The sequence below is a fragment of the Anolis carolinensis genome, chromosome 2, assembly GCF_035594765.1.
Source record: "Anolis carolinensis isolate JA03-04 chromosome 2, rAnoCar3.1.pri, whole genome shotgun sequence".
Classification (NCBI taxonomy): domain Eukaryota; kingdom Metazoa; phylum Chordata; class Lepidosauria; order Squamata; family Dactyloidae; genus Anolis; species Anolis carolinensis.
Genome location: NC_085842.1, coordinates 160,457,600 through 160,476,733, shown reverse-complemented (window position 1 = coordinate 160,476,733; position 19,134 = coordinate 160,457,600). Strand labels below are relative to the sequence as shown.

General features: G+C 40.8%; 2 protein-coding genes across 3 annotated transcripts; one reads left to right on the top strand and one right to left on the bottom strand.

The window, feature by feature from the left end:
- Positions 1–2,703: 2,703 nt before the first annotated feature.
- LOC100557412 (N6-adenosine-methyltransferase TMT1A) lies at positions 2,704–6,687 on the bottom strand. 2 transcript variants are annotated; one of them, XM_016991206.2, is made up of 2 exons: positions 6,031–6,687; positions 2,704–3,562 (listed from the first exon to the last, which is right to left on the bottom strand). In XM_016991206.2, the coding sequence occupies exons 1-2, from the start codon at positions 6,526–6,528 to the stop codon at positions 3,302–3,304; spliced, it is 759 nt and encodes a 252-aa protein (XP_016846695.1). In that variant the 5' UTR covers positions 6,529–6,687; the 3' UTR covers positions 2,704–3,301. The 2 variants fall into 2 exon arrangements, with proteins under 2 accessions (XP_016846695.1, XP_003216972.1); XM_003216924.4 differs by having other exon boundaries at positions 2,704–3,538; positions 6,031–6,649.
- Positions 6,688–11,526: 4,839 nt separating this feature from the next.
- Positions 11,527–19,012, top strand: LOC100557610 (N6-adenosine-methyltransferase TMT1A). Its single transcript, XM_003216925.4, has 2 exons — positions 11,527–12,111; positions 18,478–19,012. The coding sequence occupies exons 1-2, from the start codon at positions 11,608–11,610 to the stop codon at positions 18,712–18,714; spliced, it is 741 nt and encodes a 246-aa protein (XP_003216973.2). The 5' UTR covers positions 11,527–11,607; the 3' UTR covers positions 18,715–19,012.
- The last annotated feature ends 122 nt before the right edge of the window (positions 19,013–19,134 follow it).

Genomic DNA, 19,134 nt, shown 5'->3' with positions numbered 1-19,134 from the left:
TGCTAGGTTGGCAAAAGCTGGGGCTAACAACAGGAGCTCACCCTGCTCCGCAGAATCTAACCACTGACTTTCTGATCAGCATGTTCTGCAGCTTAGCAATTTAACCCTCTGCGCCAGTACGGCCCCTTTTATAACACATATTTGATTAATATAACGCTCACATATTCTCTCTAGAAATCTCCAGGTCTACCAAAGAGAAGACCTACAGATCCCTAGAGAAGTGTTCTTTCAGTTTTAAATAATGCAGATTTTTATTCACAGATTTCCTCTTCAAATGAAACTGGAGAACCTGCTGTAGATCTTTTTCTGTACCCCTCTTTTCTTTCTCTTTTATGATATTTGTGGTGTTTACTATAGTTGAGACAGTTGCTAGTAAAAATTCTGTATAGACGTCTATCATCATTAATGGACTAGATGAGGGCAGACAAATTGAAACTTGATTCAGACAAGACAGGAGTGCTCCTGGTCAGTCAGAAGGCAGATCGAGAAATAGGGATTCAGCTTGTACTGGATGGGGTCACACTCCCCCTGAAGACACAGGCCTGCATTTTGGGCGTCCTTCTGGACTCAGCATTGAACCTGGAGGCCAGGTATCTGCAGTAGTTAACTTGTGCACCAACTGCGCCTGTTCCTTGAGGTGCCAGATCTGATCATGGTGGTACAGGCCTTAGTTACATCCCATCTGGACTGCTGCAATGCACTCTACATGGGGCTGCTTCCGAAGAGTGCTCGGAAACTTCAGTTGGTCCAAAGACCTTCAGACAGGTTGCTCACCAGGGTTGGCTACAGGGAGCGGACAACCCCCTTGTTGCAGTAGGTTCACTAGCTGCCAGTCTGTTACCGAGCACAATGCAAAGTGCTAGTTATGACCTTTAAAGCCCTATATGGCTCAGGTCCAGGCTATTTGGCTAACTGCATCCCCTTGTATGAGCCTTCCTGGACCCTGGGATCTTCAGGAGAGGCCCTTCTCTTGGTCCCACCTCCATCTCAAGCTTGTTTGGTGAGAACAAGAGAGCGAGCCTTCCTTCACGGTGGCTGCCCTTCAACTCTGAAACTCTCGTCTTCTTCCCAGGGAAACCAGAATGGACCCACCTCTTCTGTCCTTCCAGTGGCAGGCTAAAACCTTTCTATTCAAGCAAGCTTTTAAAGAAGGTGATTTTAAAGACTGAGCTAGGGTGTGTTTTGTTATATGTAATTTAACAGATTTGTTTAATGGTTTTATTGATTTTGTATTTTGAACATTTTTATGTTTAATTCTATTTTAATATTTATACATGTTAGTTTTAATTCACACATTGTTATAGTTTTTTGAGTTGGCCACTTTGAGTCTCCTTTGGTAGAGAAAAAGTGGTGTGGTAATAATAATAATAATAATAATTTAAAAGCAGCACTGATTTAAAACCCTTTTAAAGCATTTAAGACATAGCAGTAAGGGTAAAAGTAAAACACTCCTATTGTAAGCACCTTTGGACCACCAGGTGATCACCAAAATCCTGTTGAAATCAAAAGGTCTGCCTGTTGGCGGAAAGACAGAAGAGGAGACTGGCGTGGGCAGGATGGCAGTTCAACTGGTACCTTGATGGGGGTCCAGAGAACAGAGGGGCCCATGAACCGTTTCTTTAAAAAACTCACTGCCCCCTCCAGTTTCAAAAATTAGCAAACTTGTCACTCTTCCAGTATTTTTTTGGCTTCTTACCAAGATCTTTTCATCCAGGAACCACATTTGTTGTACCTTTTGTTCTCTGCTGGACTCTCATTATCACTGAAACTTTGAGAAAAGCTGGAGGATGAGACAATGTTGGCAGTGGTGGAATAGTTCCCAACAGCCCACTACATACATATCTTCACCATATATTCCAGTGATTGTGGTGGGACCAAAACAGGCCTCTCACAGGGATCTCAAAACTCAAGTAGGGCTATATAGTCTTTCAGACAATTAGATCCTATAAACGTTCAAAAAGAATAAGGCTGGTGACAACACAGAGAATAACCTGAAGGTGTATTTAAAGGGGCAATCTTTGTAGTATGCCCCCCCCCCCCCCCCACTGCTATAGCAAAAAAAAAAATCTAGATTTTGGAGTTGTTACATTGTTTCGGAAACTTGCCTAATTGTAGCCATAGTGAATGTGTTTAAGAATATTGAAAATCTTTCCCAAAGGTTTCCTATATTTCAGAAACTCTTGGCTTTCTTACCTTTTCTTATCTCAATTTGAATGAAATATTAATTTCTTATTAAAATTTAAATCAAGAAGCTTCCTGTTTAGGGTTTGCCACCACCACTTTCCTAAAAGTTGTCCCCATTCCTCCAAAAAAAAAAAAAAAAAACCCAAGCAGCACTGGGGACAAACTGAAAACAGACTTTATAGCTTTAAGAACAAGCTAATCTTCCCAACTTCTGCCAACCTAGCAGTTCGAAAACATGCCAGTACTTTTATAGATGGACTCTAAAAGAGCCAGCTATGTTTACCCAATTTCACTTTTGTGCAATTGCTTTTATACAGTTAGTCCATCATATCCACACATTCTGTATCCACGGATTCAACCTTCCATGTCTTGAAAATATTTTTTTTCCAATTCCAAAAAGCAAAGGAATATGTCCCCCCACAACTACAGTAGAGTCTCACTTATCCAACATAAATGGGCCGGCAGGACGTTGGATAAGTGAAAATGCTGGATAATAAGGAAGGATTAAGGAAAAGCCCATTAAACATCAAATTACGTTATGATTTTACAAATTAAGCACCAAAACATGTTTTACAACAAACTGTCAGGAAAAGCAGTTCAATACATGGTAACGTTACGTAATTAGTGTGTTTACAAATTTAGCACCAAAACATCGCAATATATTGAAAACATTGGCTACTAAGAAACTGACTACAAATAAAGATAGAATTGCACAAAATGAACTTATAGTAACAACACTGTCGGAAATTTAATGCGTAAAAAGTTCAGCCTTTGCTGCCTAGAGAAGCAGCTGTGGATCCGGGTGGGAGGCAGAATGCGTTGGATAATCCAGAACGTTGGATAAGAGAATCTACTGTATATGTTTTCCACGCTGTGACTATTTCACTCTTGGCATTAAAGCCCTTGAACCCAGCACCTTTACTTCCCCCAGGCAGTTGGCCAATGACTGTTCTGGTTTTAATAGAGCTTCAAAACATATTGAAGGACTATAACACCTAGAATCCCACAGCCAGTCCAGAAGGTGTGGGCTGTAGGATTCTAAGAACTATAGTCCCGAAAAGTTACTTTCCCAAAGATCTCTGCCTGAGAGGCAGGAAACTTCCCAAAACTTATGAACTCATTTCACAGCATATCCAAAGATATGGGGACGGACCAGGGTCCAATTCAAGGGGGCATTTATGTGCTGCAGTTTAACTTCAGAGAAATTTGCCTTGTCCAGGTCCTTCCAAGTCTCCCGGGTTAAGGAACACCCATCTGCCAAATATTTCCAAGTAGGATCAAAGACTTGCTGCCAGAAGTACTTCCAGCTAGATCGGGGAGAAGCCACATGCTCCATGAAGAAGAAGGCACCACCCTGCAGAAGGGGGAAGAACATAATCTACAAGGAAACATAAAATCAACTCCCACCCCAGTAGGGCATTCTAGCCTATATCCTATAGTTATTCTGCAGTGTAATTCTCCATGAATTCTCCATCTGTAGTCTTTGGGGCAGCAGAATAACTAAAATACCTAAATACAGTAGAGTCTCACTTATCCAACATAAACGGACCGGCAGAACGTTGGATAAGTGCATATGTTGGATAATAAGGAGGGATTAAGGAAAAGCCTATTAAACATCAAATTAAGTTATGATTTTACAAATTAAGCACCAAAACATCATGTTATACAACAAAAGTACAAAAGTAGTTAAATACGCAGTAATGCTATGTAGTAATTACTGTATTTATGAATTTAGCACCAAAATATCACGATGTTTTGAAATCATTGACTACAAAAATGTGTTGGATAATCCAGAACATTGGATAAGTGAGTGTTGGATAAGCAAGACTCTACTGTACATCTGTGTCTCTTAGTTGCTAACTAGCTAAATATGTACACTGAGCACTCTCCGTTGGAAAAGTATCAAAAAAGAACAACATGACTGAACATGATCTCTCAGGGACTACATAAGATTGAGTATTCATGAGGAAATTATAGAAGAATTAGGGAGTGCATTTACACCGCAGAATTAATGCAAGCTGGCTAACTGGCATCATGCATTGCAAAGGAATCATGGAGGTTGTAGTTTTACAAGATCTTATCTACCTAATCATCATCATCATCATCATCATCATCGGCGACTTCGAGGCATACAGACATATGCGTACTTATAACACATGATACTGTGGTTACACATTATATGGATCTTTCCAGGTATCACTTTGTTAATAACAGCTGAAATAATGACTATCTGAAACAAATTTAAATGGCACCATGAGGTACCATTCCAAATTAGTCAAAAGCAAATCAGCTATGTTTATTTATCCTCCTATTACGCCAAAATAATTGGGATACTTTTAGCAAATATTTCTGGTGCTTCGCCAGACTATAAATCCTAAGATTCTATAGCACTGAGCTATGACAATTAAAGAGATGTCAAACTCTATAAATCCTTCAATGTAGACAGATGCAGTTAAGAGTTCTTACAAAAGACATACTCTTCTCTCTCACAAGCTTCTTTCACAAAAGGAGGAACTTGCAAGATTTCAGATTTCTCAATCAAGCTTGTATAACTGACAGCTTGCAAATCAAGCCCAGTACACTATGTAATTGAAGGAAATTAATGCTCCTGTACCCCACCCCACCCCGAATGCTGGAGGAACCTGCTAGGAGCCTTATGGATCTGGAGGATCTGCTAGTTGAACCTTATGGATCTAAGGACCAGACTAGACAAGAGTATTAAACGAATATTTGCATTTAATTACATTTTTGGCTTTAAAACATTGTAAATAGCAGCTACTGGGCTAAGAGTAGCAGCTGCTGTGATGGACTGGGTGGACTGTTCAGTCCTTTCAGCCCTGCAGTGCTCCTGCCAAGGACTGCCCTTCCGAAGCAGTTATTTTCATTTGAAATCTTTCAGTGATGCATACTTATCCTCTCAGAGTTTTAACACAATTCCCCACTTTATGCTGTATTTCAAAGTGGTGGAATTATGACACTGGGAAATGAAGGCTCAAGATCAGTTCTGGGCATGTGAATTTTCAAGACGGGGAGTGATGTATGCTTCTCTCCCACTCACCCTCCAACCCAATACTTACCTTTTAAACCAGCAATTCTCAACCTGGGGTCTTCAGATGTCTTTGGCCATCAACTCCCACAAATCCTAACAGCTGGTAAACTGGCTGGGATTTCTGGGAGTTGTAGACCAAGACACCAGGGAACCCACCGGTTGAGAACCACTGTTTTGGACCTTCTTGGCTTTTCTATCCAGCTTTTGCTTTTTTACTCTCTTTAGCAGAGCTTCAAAAGGCTGTTTTGAACTCCAGCTCCCATTGTTCATACCAGTATAGATTGTAGGAACTGTAGCTGAATACCTTTTTCAAATGTCCCCAAGGCTTCTGACTTTGCTCAGAAAATCTGGAAATGCTACCCTACTTTCATCAGAGCGTAATATGCAAATACATATTCCATAGCACTGAGCCATGGCAAACAGAATGAATGCAGCTTGAACCACTTTAGTTGTCATGGCTCAGTGCTATGGAAGCATAGAAGTTATAGTCTGATGAAGCACCAGCACAATATGGTAGCGAAAGCTAAAGAACTTCTAAAACAGCAGCTCTAATTATTTCATAGCATTGAGCCATGACAGACAATTAAAGTGGTATCAAACTGCATTCATTCTGCAATGTAGATAAACCCGTAGTGTGCCTTATTGCATAAATCCTTCACACACTGCAGAAGCAGGAAATCTTTGGCCTGCCAGAGGGAGTTGTCTCCTCCGAAACTATCTGGAAGGCCAAAGGTTCCTAGGCTTGGTGAACCTAGTCCTATTACAAATGCCTTCCCGTATCATTCCCTCATACTTACAGGTTTGAGTATCCGCAGGACTTCCTTCAGGACAGTTGTGACATTGCTCACAGAGCAGAGCACCAGCGTGCAAACCACGACATCCACAGACCCATCTGACACAAGCCGCAGGTCCTCCGCTGGGGCCACCACAAAGTTCTCAAACTGGAGGTGCTGGTTCTCAGCCATGCTCTTTGCCAGGAAATCCTTGAAGTTGGGGTTGGGGTCTGTGCAAGTCACTCGGCAGCCAGATGGGTAGAACTGAAAGTTGGCCCCGGTGCCGGAGCCAATTTCTAGCAGAGAGAGTTGGCCTGATGAACCCGCAAAGTCCTTCAAATTACTGAACAGTTGCTGCTTCTCCTTGTGAAGCTTCACATTGTACGATCTGGCCAATTTGTTCATGACATACGGGAAAACCTTTTTGCACATAGGATCCCACAAACCAAGGAAGGACAGCACAAAGATGGGAAGTGCAAGGAGCTGGATGCATCTTTGGCAGAGAAAGATCAGCACCGCCATGCTAGGAAATCTATTTCAATCAGCTTCTTTGCAAAGCAGATGGAGCTCTGTGACTCTCTCTCTCTTGAGCATTTGCTTCCTGATGCTCCCTGCTTTGCTTCCTCCCTAAATAGTCACAATATATCCGGGTTTCTCTGGCAGTCATCTCTTAAAGTAACAGTACCTTGTTTGAAATGAAAGTGTCCACATGAGAGCAGGAATAAAAGACACCTGCCTGACAGAATGTGGATTAAAATCAGGACTATGCACCACCCATAGTCCAACATCTGTGCTTTGTGGGTGTCATTTTTTAAAAAAATAGAAGGGGTGTTTTATATGTCTGGCATATCTGCAGTGTGGGCACTTAAAGTGCTTTCACATCTGCTTCCTTATCTGGGAATCTAGTGTTCAGGCAAAAGAAAGCAAGGTTATTGTTTGGGTTTTTTTTAAGTTCACATTTAAAAATTCTCTAAAGTAGAATTCATACAATTCCTTTCAAAAGTGCAATTCAATTAAACTGTTATAAAACTGGTCAAAGTTTGAGGTGAAAGTGAGCCCATCATATTTTTAAATGGTGCATCATGCACTGGGGAAAAATGCCTGTCACCTGTAGAAAAAGTTGATGTCATGAGTCATGACAATATCAACACAGGGCACATCTACACTGTAGAATGAATACAGTTTGGCACCATTTTAACAGCCAAGGCTCAATGCTACGAAATAATGGGAGATATAATTTTGTAGGCTCTTTAGCCTTCGCTGCCAAAAAGTGCTGGTGCCTCACCAAACTACATGTCCCATGATTCCATGCATTGAGCCATGGCCATTTTTTTCGTGTCAGGAGTAACTTGAGAAACTGCAAGTCACTTCTGGTGTGAAAGAATTGGGTGTCTGCAAGTATGTTGTCCATGGGACGCCCGGATGTTTTGATGTTTTTACCATCCTTGTGGGAGGCTTCTCCCATGTCTCCTCGAGGAACTGGAGCTGATAGAGGGAGCTCATCCACGCTCTCCCAGGGTTGGATTAGAACCGGCAACCTTCAGGTCAGCAACCCAACCTTCAAGTCGTCAATCCTGCCAGGCCAGCACAAGAGTTTAATTCCCTGGCCACCAGGGGCTCTATGCCATGGCCATTAAAGTGGTTCAGAACAACATATTTACAATCATGTGATCAGTGGCATCGACTTACATAATAATGTCTTTTTATGAGCAATTTAAAATTGTCTTTCTCTGTCCATGTGGAGAATCTCCCTCCAGCAGCTCATGAAGCAAGAGCAGACTTCAAAATCTGTCTCTGCTTCTCTCATCTCTCTCAGCACCTGCGTAGCTCAAACCTGAAAAATGTAACAGTATCCAAAAGTCCCAGGATCATCCAACTCCCCGGGCATGGCCCAGCCAATCAGCTTCATGCATCGTATTTTACAGTTGACAAACACACATTAATTGATTTCTTACATGGTTTTGCCATTCAGTTCCCATTGCAAATGAGATATTTTGTTTGTCTTCAAAAAGATTCTCAATTGTATGAAACTCATGTGATCCCAAGAACAACTCCGGCAAGAATTAAACAGAATTTAAACAGAGAATGGGAGTATTGTTCACTGACCTTCTAACTATGGCAAGGAGGTAAAGGACAACCCTGTAGCTATTTTTATGTTTCAAGAGGATACCAGAAAGGATTTATAAAGAAATACACTCCAAGTGACCATAAAGTAATAAGACAAATTACAGTACCCTGAAATTATGAATTCCAGTCAGCCCTCCATATCCACAGATACTGCATCCAAAGATTCAACTATTTCACAGGTTAAAAGTATATATTTTTAAAACAAGCCCCACAATTTGAGACAAACATAATGTTTTAAAATAATTATCTAGTCATAACCAGATCTAAAATGTGTCTTGAACATCAAAACACATATGTGATCTGGATACGAATCAAGGGAAATGGGACTCAAAAGGATCTCGTCGTGGGCATCTGCTACAGACCTCTAAGCCAGGCTGAAGAATTCGACAAAGCCTTCGGTAAACAGTTGACCAAACAGGCACAAAAAAGAGAAAGCCATGGTCAATTTCAACTATCCCAATATTTGCCTGGTATCGACGTGAAGCTGGAAAAGATCATTAAGGAAGTGGTCTGCAAACACTTAGAATCAAATGAGGTCATCTCTAATAGTCAACATGGATCTATCAAAAACATGTAATGCCAGACTAATTTGATCTCTTACTAGAGGCAGGGAATGCTGTGGATGTAGCGTATCTGGATTTCAGTAAGGCCTTCGACAAGGTCCCCCATGACCTTCTGGCAAACAAACTAGTCAAATGTGGACTAGGCAAAACTACAGTTAAGTGGTTCTGTAATTGGTTAAATGAACAAACCCAAAGGGTGCTCACCAATGCGTCGTCTTCATCTTGGAAAGAAGTGATGAGTGGAGTGCCGCAGGGTTCCGTTCTGGGCCCGGTTCTGTTCAATATCTTTATTAATGATTTAGATGAAGGGTTAGAAGGCACGATCATCAAGTTTGCAGATGACACCAAACTGAGAGGGATAGCAAACACTCCAGAAGACAGGAGTAGAATTCAAAACGATGTTAACAGATTAGAGAGATGGGCCAAAACTAACAAAATGTAGTTCAACAGGGACAAATGCAAGATACTTCACTTCGGCAGAAAAAATGGAGTGCAAAGATACAGAATGGGGGATGCCTGGCTCTACAGCAGTAAGTGTGAAAAAGATCTTGGAGTCCTCGTGGACAACAAGTTAAACATGAGCCAACAATGTGACGTGGCAGCTAAAAAAGCCAATGGGATGTTGACCTGCATAAATACCATTGGATTATTGCGTCTGCCTTGGTCAGACCACACCTGGAATACTGTGTCCAATTCTGGGCACCGCAACTTAAGGGAAATGTTGACGAGCTGAAAGGTGTCCAGAGGAGGGTGACTAAAATGATCAAGGGTCTGGAGAACAAGCCCTATGAGGAGCAGCTTAAAGGGTTGGACACATGCCTGCAGAAGAGGAAGGCTGAGAGGAGACATGATAGCCATGTACAAATATGTGAGGGGAAGTCATAGGGAGGAGGGGGCAAGCCTGTTTTCTGCTGCCCTGGAGACTAGGACACGGAACAATGGCTTCAAACTACAGGAAAGGAGATTCCACCTGAACATCAGGAAGAACTTCCTCACTGTGAGGGCTGTTCAGCAGTGGAACTCTCTGCCCCGGGCTGCGGTGGAGGCTCCTAATCTGGAGACTTTTAAGCAGAGGGTGGATAACCATCTGTCGAGGGTGCTTTGAATGTGATTTTCCTGCTTCCTGGCAGGGAGTTGGACGGGATGGCTCACGAGATCTCTTCCAACTCTATGATTCTATGATTCTAATTTTTTGTTAGTAGCATGGTGCCATCTGCAAATCATGTATGTCCTCTCTCATTTTAAAGAAAGGTCTGTTTTCCTACTCTTGCCCCATAAGGTAGTTGTGTGATTTAGAATCTTTGTGCTAGATAGGGATAAATGCATCATTCCAATCAAAGCATCAATCAAAATATGTCCAACAATTCAACTAGACCTCCAACTTGACTCATGTATGGTCTATTTGTTCTTTCAATCTATGACACAAAGGAAAATATTCTGGACTATTCTTTAAAAGAATGCCTGCTTTTTGTTTGGAAAAACTTAGGAATACATGTGAGTGCTGTGATCAGTAAGCATATGCACCTCTTAGATTTCATGTTTTGTTTTTCTCTGCATATACCGAAAAGGTAAAAGTTTCCCCCTGAAATTAAGTCTAGTTGTGTCCAACTCTGCAGGTTGGCGCTTATCTCCCTTTCTAACCTGAAAAGCTGCCATTGTCCGTAGACACCTCCAAGGTCATGTGGCTGCCATGACTGCATGGAGTGCTGTTACCTTCCTGCCAGAGCAGTACTTATTGATCTACTCACATTGCATGTTCTAACTGCTAGATTGGCAAAAGCTGGGGCTAACAGTGGGAGCTCACCCCGCTCTCTGGATTTGAACTGCCAACCTTTTGGTCAGCGAGTTCAGCTGCTCAGCTGTTTAACCTGCTGCGCCATCAATAAATGAAAAGCACATAGATTCGTATGTATATTTTCTGTTCCCTGCGGAGCCACTAATCTGAATGCCTGTTTCCTTTCAGGAGAATTAAAATGAACGGAGATTCGCACAGGACACATGTTCACCTCTCAAACATATATTTGGGGAGGACAGATTGGGTAGGAGAGGAAAGCCCTGGAAACCCCCTGGTAATCCAGGGTGCATCTACACTGTAGAATTAATGCAGCCTGACACCACTTTAACTGCTGTGGCTCAATGCTATGGAATCCTGGGAGCTGTAGTTTAATGAGGCACCAATCCCTCTATGGAAGAAAAGGCTATTCACAGCCCGGGGCTGTGGCACAGACAGGAGAGCAAACCAACTGCAATTAACTGCAATGAATCATTCTGACCAGGAGGTCATGAGTTCGAGGCCCGCTCGGAGCTATGTTGTTTGTCTTTGTCCTATGTTAAAAGGCATTGAATGTTTGCCTATATGTGTAATGCGATCCGCCCTGAGTCCCCTTCGGGGTGAGAAGGGCGGAATATAAATGCTGTAAATAAATAAATAAATAAATAATATTCTATAGGATTTAGCTATGGCAGTTAAAGTGGTGTGGATGTAGCCCCCCACTCCCAATTGCTGCCTGAGAAAAGCTGGATCCCATGGAGATAGAAGAGGTAGCACAAATTCTACACAAGTTCTGTTTGTAGCTCCCACAAATGCAACAGTTTCTCTGAAAATATGAACAAAGTTTTACGGACAGTTTGGAAACCGTGTCTTTAGTGCAAAATTTTCTGTTACATAATCTTGAGAGAACTAACTGTGCCTCTAATATGAGACATACCAGCAACTACAGAGCTGCTGCCAAGGACTTTGTTTGTTCTGCCTTGGCCACATATCACACTATTTCTGGACGAGTGGCTGTATCTGATTGGCCCCTTAAAAAGCCCTGGAAGCAACAGATAAAAACTAACTCCTCCCCAAACCCCACAGAGACTTTTATTTTGTCTCGGCTTCCTCTTTCTGTAGTTTTTGTCTCTTGTCAACATGGAAACTAACTTTCTAGTTGCCCTACTTAGATTATGTGTCCACTTCTGTGCTCTCCCTGTTTACTTGCTGTGTTACCTAGGATTGTGGGATCCCCTTTGCAAAAAAGCATTCCCTTATTTTATGGATTCCTTCTCTGTCCACTACAACAGCAAGATGTCTGCCAAGAAGAAGGATCTTTTCAGCAACCTCTCTGACTTTGCAAGCCCTGCAGGAAGACTTACAATTTTCGAGATTGGCACAGGAACTGGGACCAACTTTGAGTTCTACCCTACAGGATGCAAGGTTATATGCACTGACCCTAACCCCAACTTCCAGAAATATCTTGACAAGAACCTGTCTAAGAATCCACATGTAAAGCTAGAGAGTTGCATAGTGGCAGCAGCCGAGGACTTGCACCAAATACCAGATGCTTCGGTGGACGTGGTGGTTTGTACTTTGGTGCTGTGCTCTGTGAAGAACACAGCCAGAGTCCTGAGCGAAGTCCTGCGAGTTCTGCGACCAGTAAGTAGCTCACAGAGTGGGGAAAGCAGGGCTATAGGAAACAGGAATCCCAAAATAGTCATTTTCCAAAACAGGGATTCTCAGTGTGGTTTTAGTGGTTAGGGTGATGGACTGGGCCCTGGGAGATCCAAGAAGTTATTCCTCCGTTAACCATAGACTTCGCTGGGGGGCTTCCGATCAGCCAGATTCACCTGCTAAGAGTTGTAAATAGGAGTGAAAGCCCAACAAGGTCCCTCTTTTTAGAGAAAAAGAGAGATGTGCTTAATATTGGTGGGTCTTGGCCAGTTGTGAATTTGAGGCACTAATAATGATAATAGGTAAATGTAAAGGTTTCCCCTGATGTTAAGTCCAGTCGTATTCGACTCTGGGGGTTGGTGCTCATCTCCATTTCTAAGCCGAAGAGCCAGCATTGTCCATAGACACCTCCAAGGTGATGTGGCCGGCATGATTGCATGGAGCGACATTACCTTCCCACCGGAGTGGTACCTATTAATCTACTCACATTTGCATGTTTTCGAACTGCTAGGTTGGCAGAAGCTGGGGCTAACAGCAGGTGCTCACTACGCTCTCCGGAGTTGAACCTGTGACCTTTATAATAATGATAATAATAATACTTTATTTTTCTATCCCACATCCATCTCCCTGAAGGGACTCGGGGCGGCTAACATGGGTCCAAGCCCAAAACAGAAACAAAACATAACAGGTTAAAACAAGTATCAATAACTAAAAACAGTGTCAACACAACAATCAAATAAACAATTAAATGATTCAATTACAATTAAAACACAGAATACAGTATACTACCATCGTTGTTACTATATGAAAATGAGGTAGTAAAAACAGGCATCACCACTGATGGATAAATGGGGGCAGTCATATAAAAGTGCATAATTTTAAGACCATTTAATAAAGTGCATGGACCAGTGTCGGAGAGTTGCCTGAGATGATTTGGGATAAGATGGATAGGAAGGAAAATAAAATGCAAGGAACAGATGGAGGTCTATCATCTTGTTGGTTGTTCAAATGCACACTTGAAGAGCCATGTTTTAAGCTGTTTAATAACGGCAGACAGGGTTGGGTAAGTCCCAATCTTTCGTACAGAGCTGCTTATCACTTTTCTTTTAAACTGTTCAACTTCACGGAATTGATGAGTGGTGAATTCCCCTTGGTCCGTCCCACTTTTCTTTTTAAATGCAATAATTGCTGGGAATTACCTTCTAAGAGCTCTGTTAGATTTGTAAACATGCTTATTACAGTGCAATCCTATATATGCCTATGGTGAAGGAAGCCCCACTGAGTTTAATAGGAAATACTACTCAAAGAGGAGCCCCTGGTGGTGCAGTGGGTTAAACCGCTGAGCTGCTGAACTTGCTGACTGCAAAGTTGGTGGTTCGAATCCGGGGAGCAGAGTGAACCCCCGCTGTTAGCCCCAGCTTCTGCCAACTTAGCAGTTCGAAAACATGCAGGAAGGTAATGGCGCTCGATGCAGTCATGCTGACCACATGACCTAGGAGGTGTCTACGGACCACGCTGGCTCTTCAGCTTAGAAATGGAGATGAGCACCAACCCCCAGAGTCGGATACGACTAGACTTCATGCCAGGGGAAAAACTTTACCTTTACTACTCACAGAATTAGAAGAGACCTCAAGGGCCATTCAGTCCAGCCCCTTCTGTCATACAGGGATATACAATCAAAGCACTCCTGGCAGATGGCCACCCAGCCTCTGCTTTAAAACCCCCAGAGAAGGAGACTCCACTGCCTATTCCACTGACAAACAGACTTTATCATCAGTAAATTATTCCTAAGGTTTAGGTGAAATCTCTTCTCATGCACGAAGAACTTCTGCACTAAGAATGTGTTTAAGCTTCTTTCCTTCTGTGATTATATATGACACAAACACTTACATTTTAAGTGTGCTTATATCATGTGTGGATATGGCTAGGGTGTGCCTCGTTTCCAACTTGGTATCCCTGTTACAGGGATTATTGGCACGATTTGTTCAGAGGGGTTTTGCTTTTGCCTCTCTTTTTTTTGGATTGCTGACCTGAAGGTTGCCGATTGGAATCCGGGGGGAGCATGGATAAGCTCCCTCTGTCAGCTCCAGCTCCCCATGCAGGGAATGAGTGAAGCCTCCCACAAGGATGGTAAAAACATCAAACATCCAGGCATCCCTTGGGCAAAATCCTTGCAGACAGCCAATTCTCTCACACCAGAAGCGACTTGCAGTTTCTCAAGTTGCTCCTGACATGGAAAAAAAACCCTATGTTCAATCAAGGATTTGAATTCTGGTCTCCAGATTTATAGTACATCACTTAAACCACTATACCACATTTCCTCTCTTGTAATGAATACTTTGCTTTAGGTAGGCAGCCTGCATTGCATTTCTGTGCAGACCTCATTTTTAGTTCCCATAACACCATTTTTATTCATACAGTTGGTCTTCCGCATCCATGGGTACATGTGTTGCACAATGTCTTTTTAAAATACTGTTCATCCTCCCTGTCCAAGGCTTGAAAATATTGGTGGGGGAAAACAGAAAAAAAGAAAACATTGGTATTCCCATTTTATATAGGAGGCACCATTGATATGCCACTATATATAAAGAGACTTGAGCACCTTTGGATTTAGAATCCACAAGGCCCCTCGAACCAAATGCCAACAGATAGCATGGACCAACTCTTTAAAACCTTTTTTCTTCTTTGTGGAAGTGTGATTCATCAAAACAAATTCCTGGAAGTTTTTCATTAGGTCATTGGTGAAACCATGGAGGGGGAACGACGACTAGTGGTTGGGATCCTGGCAAGTTTGCAACACTGTACAAACTACAGTAGAGTCTCACTTGTCCAACATAAACGGGCTGGCAGAACGTTGGATAAGCGGATATGTTGGATAATAAGGAGAGATTAAGGAGAAGCCTATTAAACATCAAATTAGGTTATGATTTTACAAATTAAGCACCAAAACATCATGTTATACAACAAATCTGGCAGAAAAAAGTAGGTCAATACGCAGTAATGCTACATAGTAATTACTGTATTTACAAATTTCGCACCAAAATATCATGATATAGTGAAAACATTGACTACAAAAATGCGTTGGATAATCCAGAACGTTGGATAAGCGAATGTTGGATAAGTGAGACTCTACTGTATTCCACTTTTCTGTTTCCTGAAAACAATCCTTGAAAAGTTTCACTATGGCCAGCTTCATTCACTGTTGCCATTCCCTTTCCTATTCTACAGAGAAATAGTCAATTCTTTCTCAAAATCCTGTGAATTTTACTGAAAAGGCAGAAAGGCAATGATGAAAAAGCTAATGAGGTTAGGTGATCCAGAAACGAAGCTGGTGAGTTGCATTTGGATTTAGCTGACTGTGCAAATCAAATGGCAGCCAATGAAAATTCCCTGAGAAAAGAGATGAGCTGCTTCAGCCTTCCTACCCAACAAATAAATAAATAACAAAGCAATCGAAAGTTTCTGTTTTCCATAGTCGGTTCTGCTACATTGCCCAAATATTTCTGATAGCAAGAGATAGTCATAGATGCATTCTGCATTTTCTTGAAAAAGTGAACCGCGTGTAGTTTTGTAATGGAAATACTTATCAATATGGATTGTGCTCATCACTTCCTACAACGTGGTCTAAAAATGTTATGCCAAAACATAATGTCAGGTTTCCTGTTTTGCAAGAATCTACTGGACATTTAGAGCCAAAAAGTAGATATAACGTGGTTGAAGTAATGTTTTATTGAACAAACTGTTCCAAAAAAATGGCCACTTAACTGGATTTAGTTAAATATTACCTTCAATTGTATTATTGTCAAAGGGTTTTAATGGGACTTACTTTGGTTGTGACTTAAGTCATGCCAACATCAGTAGGCCTACGCTAATTCGGAGCAACGCTGTGTGTGTATCATGTTATCATATACAGTAGAGTCTCACTTATCCAACATTCACTTATCCAACGTTCTGGATTATCCAACGCATTTTTGTAGTCAATGTTTTCAATATATCGTGATATTTTGGTGCTAAATTCATAAATGCAGTAATTACTACATTGTATTAATGTGTAATTAACTACTTTTTCTGTCAAATTTGTTGTATAACATGATGTTTTGGTGCTTAATTTGTAAAATCATAATCTAATTTGATGTTTAATAGGCTTCTCCTTAATCTCTCCTTATTATCCAACATTTCCGCTTATCCAACGTTCTGCCGGCCCGTTTATGTTGGATAAGTGAGACTCTACTGTATTTATAGTAATGCTATTTCTGGTACATTTTAAACTCTATTTTTATTATTGCCCTTATTTCTTTAAAAACTATATCCCAGAATTTTAAAATATATTTACAAGACCACCAAATGTGTATATATGAGCCTACTTCCTGGCAGCCTCTCCAGCACTGATTAGAACATTTCTTGTCTATCTGATTTAGTCTAACTGGGGTTAAATACAACATCCAAATTATTTTATAATAGTTTTCCTTAATTCTTATAGACATATTTTTAAGATACTCATATTCCATATTCTTTTCCATTCTTGAATATTTAAAATTTTTCCTAATTCTTGTTCCCATAATTCTGTAAAATGATCTCATTTTTGTTATTCTTCTAGTAATAATTTATAAATATCACTTATGGTACCTTTTATTTTTAATTTTTTTTATTTTTTCACATTGGATTATCATTCTCTCAAATTTTGTATAGTCTCTAACCCCATTACATTTGTTCAATTTGTAAACACTCATACCAGGCTCTCTCCCTCTAGTTCACTGACGGCGCCAAGATTGATAGTTGCAAAGAATTGGAAAGATAAAAGGGAAATTCATTTAGAAGAATGGCATAAACAAATTTGGAATATAGTGATCAATGACAATCTGATTTGTGACATTAAAGAGTAAAATGTTCATAAGAAGATGTTCCTAACAGATCGGAGGTAAAAGGTTATTCAGTCTAACAACTGAAACCATTGCCTTGCATAATTATATCTGGTTGAAATACCACAAGAGAATATTCTACTCGAAAGGGTTTTTGGCTCTCCTCTGAAAGGTCATGCTTATCTAAAAGTTATGATATCCAAATGGATTTTTCCAAAAGGTTATAAATGCCATTTTCCAAAAGAAATAGACTGTCACTGGATGCATTTGAAGCTGCCTGTTACCTGTTCATCTCTTTAGGAGGATGTGGAAATGGAATGAGGGGAGGCTGGGAGACAATGGGTGCTTGACAGGATTATCTCTGGGGACACAGTTCCCAGGTTTGGGACAATTGCATTCCCAGATGCCTTGATGGTCCCAGGATTTTCAACATTCTTTAGTGGATGATGGTGCCCTTTAAGCTGTGTTGTTAGGTTCTTATGTTTATGAATCCAGGACCTTCCATTTTGTCCAAAATGCCTGAAAGAAATGACACTCCAACAATTCAGAGATGCTGTGATGTTCTGAGTTGAAATGACTGGCCACTGGGTGTTCTAGTTTCCTGGTCTGGATTGCAGATTTGCATTTAATGAAGATCTATATTTGTTTTGCCCAAGTACTGCAGATAACATCCATTCTACATTCACATCTGCATTAAAGTTAAGCCAATTTGAATCAGTAAGAGATATGAGTGTCAAAATTAGAAATATGATTGGGAGATTTGAGTTTCAGTTTCAGTAACTGGTAAGGACCTGCACTGCAGTCAAATACAATGGCTTCTATTTACTCCCATCACTGCTACCAAAAGTGATGACCTCGTCCTATCCCACTGTTATGGCATCAAATGTGGGGAACTTTTGGGTTGTCTTGGGGTGCTTCTACACTGCAGAATTAATGCAACTTGACACCACTTGAACTATCACAGACCATTGCTATGGAATCCTGGGAGTTGTCATTTGTGAGGCACCAGCACTCTTTGGCAGGAAAGGCTTATGCTATTGAGTAAACACAGATGTCTATTCTAAACAATGTAATGAACTATATAACACAATAGTGGTTCCACACATAAGTAGTACACAATATGTATATTAGAGCATCATATACATGTAACATACACAGAAACAATACTCAGTCCTAAGGTATATAACTCAAAAGTATCTAACTCAGTATTATAAATCAAACAAAATGCATTAGTCTGATCTCACCAATGGACACAACAACCCTTTAAAATGTGTGTGTGTATAATATTATATCCTGACTCTTATTACTTTTGAGTCGGGTTTTACATCTTTTTCTTTCGTTGTGCTATATAAGATGAACAGCAGTGTGAAGAACTCACATGCAGCAATCACAATAATATCCTTATTTTCACAAAATAATTTCTATGGAAGCTTATCCAAAGAACATCAAAAAGTAACATGCACTTTATTCTGGGTTTTGTTTTTTTCCCCAGGGAGGTGCTTTCTACTTTATGGAGCATGTCCTCGCTTCTCCTTCCACCTGGATGTTCTTCTGGCAGCAAATCTATGATGCAGCTTGGGATGTTTTTTTTGATGGATGCTGTTTGACCAGAGAAACTGGAAAGGAGTTAGAAAAAGCTGGGTTTTCAGATCTGAAGCTACGCTATATAGATGCTCCTTTAAACTGGAATCCAGCTAAACCACATATTATAGGCTATGCTGTGAAGTAACTATATAATAAAAGCTGTTAGGTGAGTTTCCAAATACTAAACAAGCAGAATCAGATACTAGACAGTTTACTCATAATTGGCACATATCATATTGGCAAAATTTAGGACTGAAATGAAATTCTTTTTCAAATTGAAACTTCTTTATTTTATTTTTAAAAAGTTTAATCTGCTGGAAATGGGTACTTTTTACTAGATACCTTAATGCCATTCCCCCATTCATGAAATTGCTAGTGCTACATTATTTAATTATGAAATAAAATATGATAGTGATGGCTGTTGTCAGAAAGCAAACACAAAATTCACAAACAGTGTGTTGACTTTTTTCTTTTGCTGTGTTTCTATCAACTGGGATTTAAGACGAAGCAACGGGTGTATATCTGTAGGAGAGAACACAGTGCTAATTGCGGGGGGGGGGTGTTA

Excerpts from the sequence above, each read along its gene's own strand:
- LOC100557412 (XM_016991206.2), bottom strand. The coding sequence starts at position 6,528 with ATGGCGGTGCTGATCTTTCTCTGCCAAAGATGCATCCAGCTCCTTGCA. Across the intron at positions 3,563-6,030 it reads TCCTGCGGATACTCAAACCT|ATTATGTTCTTCCCCCTTCT; the intron begins GTAAGTATGAGG and ends GTTTCCTTGTAG.
- LOC100557610 (XM_003216925.4), top strand. The coding sequence starts at position 11,608 with ATGGAAACTAACTTTCTAGTTGCCCTACTTAGATTATGTGTCCACTTC. Across the intron at positions 12,112-18,477 it reads TCCTGCGAGTTCTGCGACCA|GGAGGTGCTTTCTACTTTAT; the intron begins GTAAGTAGCTCA and ends TTTTTTCCCCAG.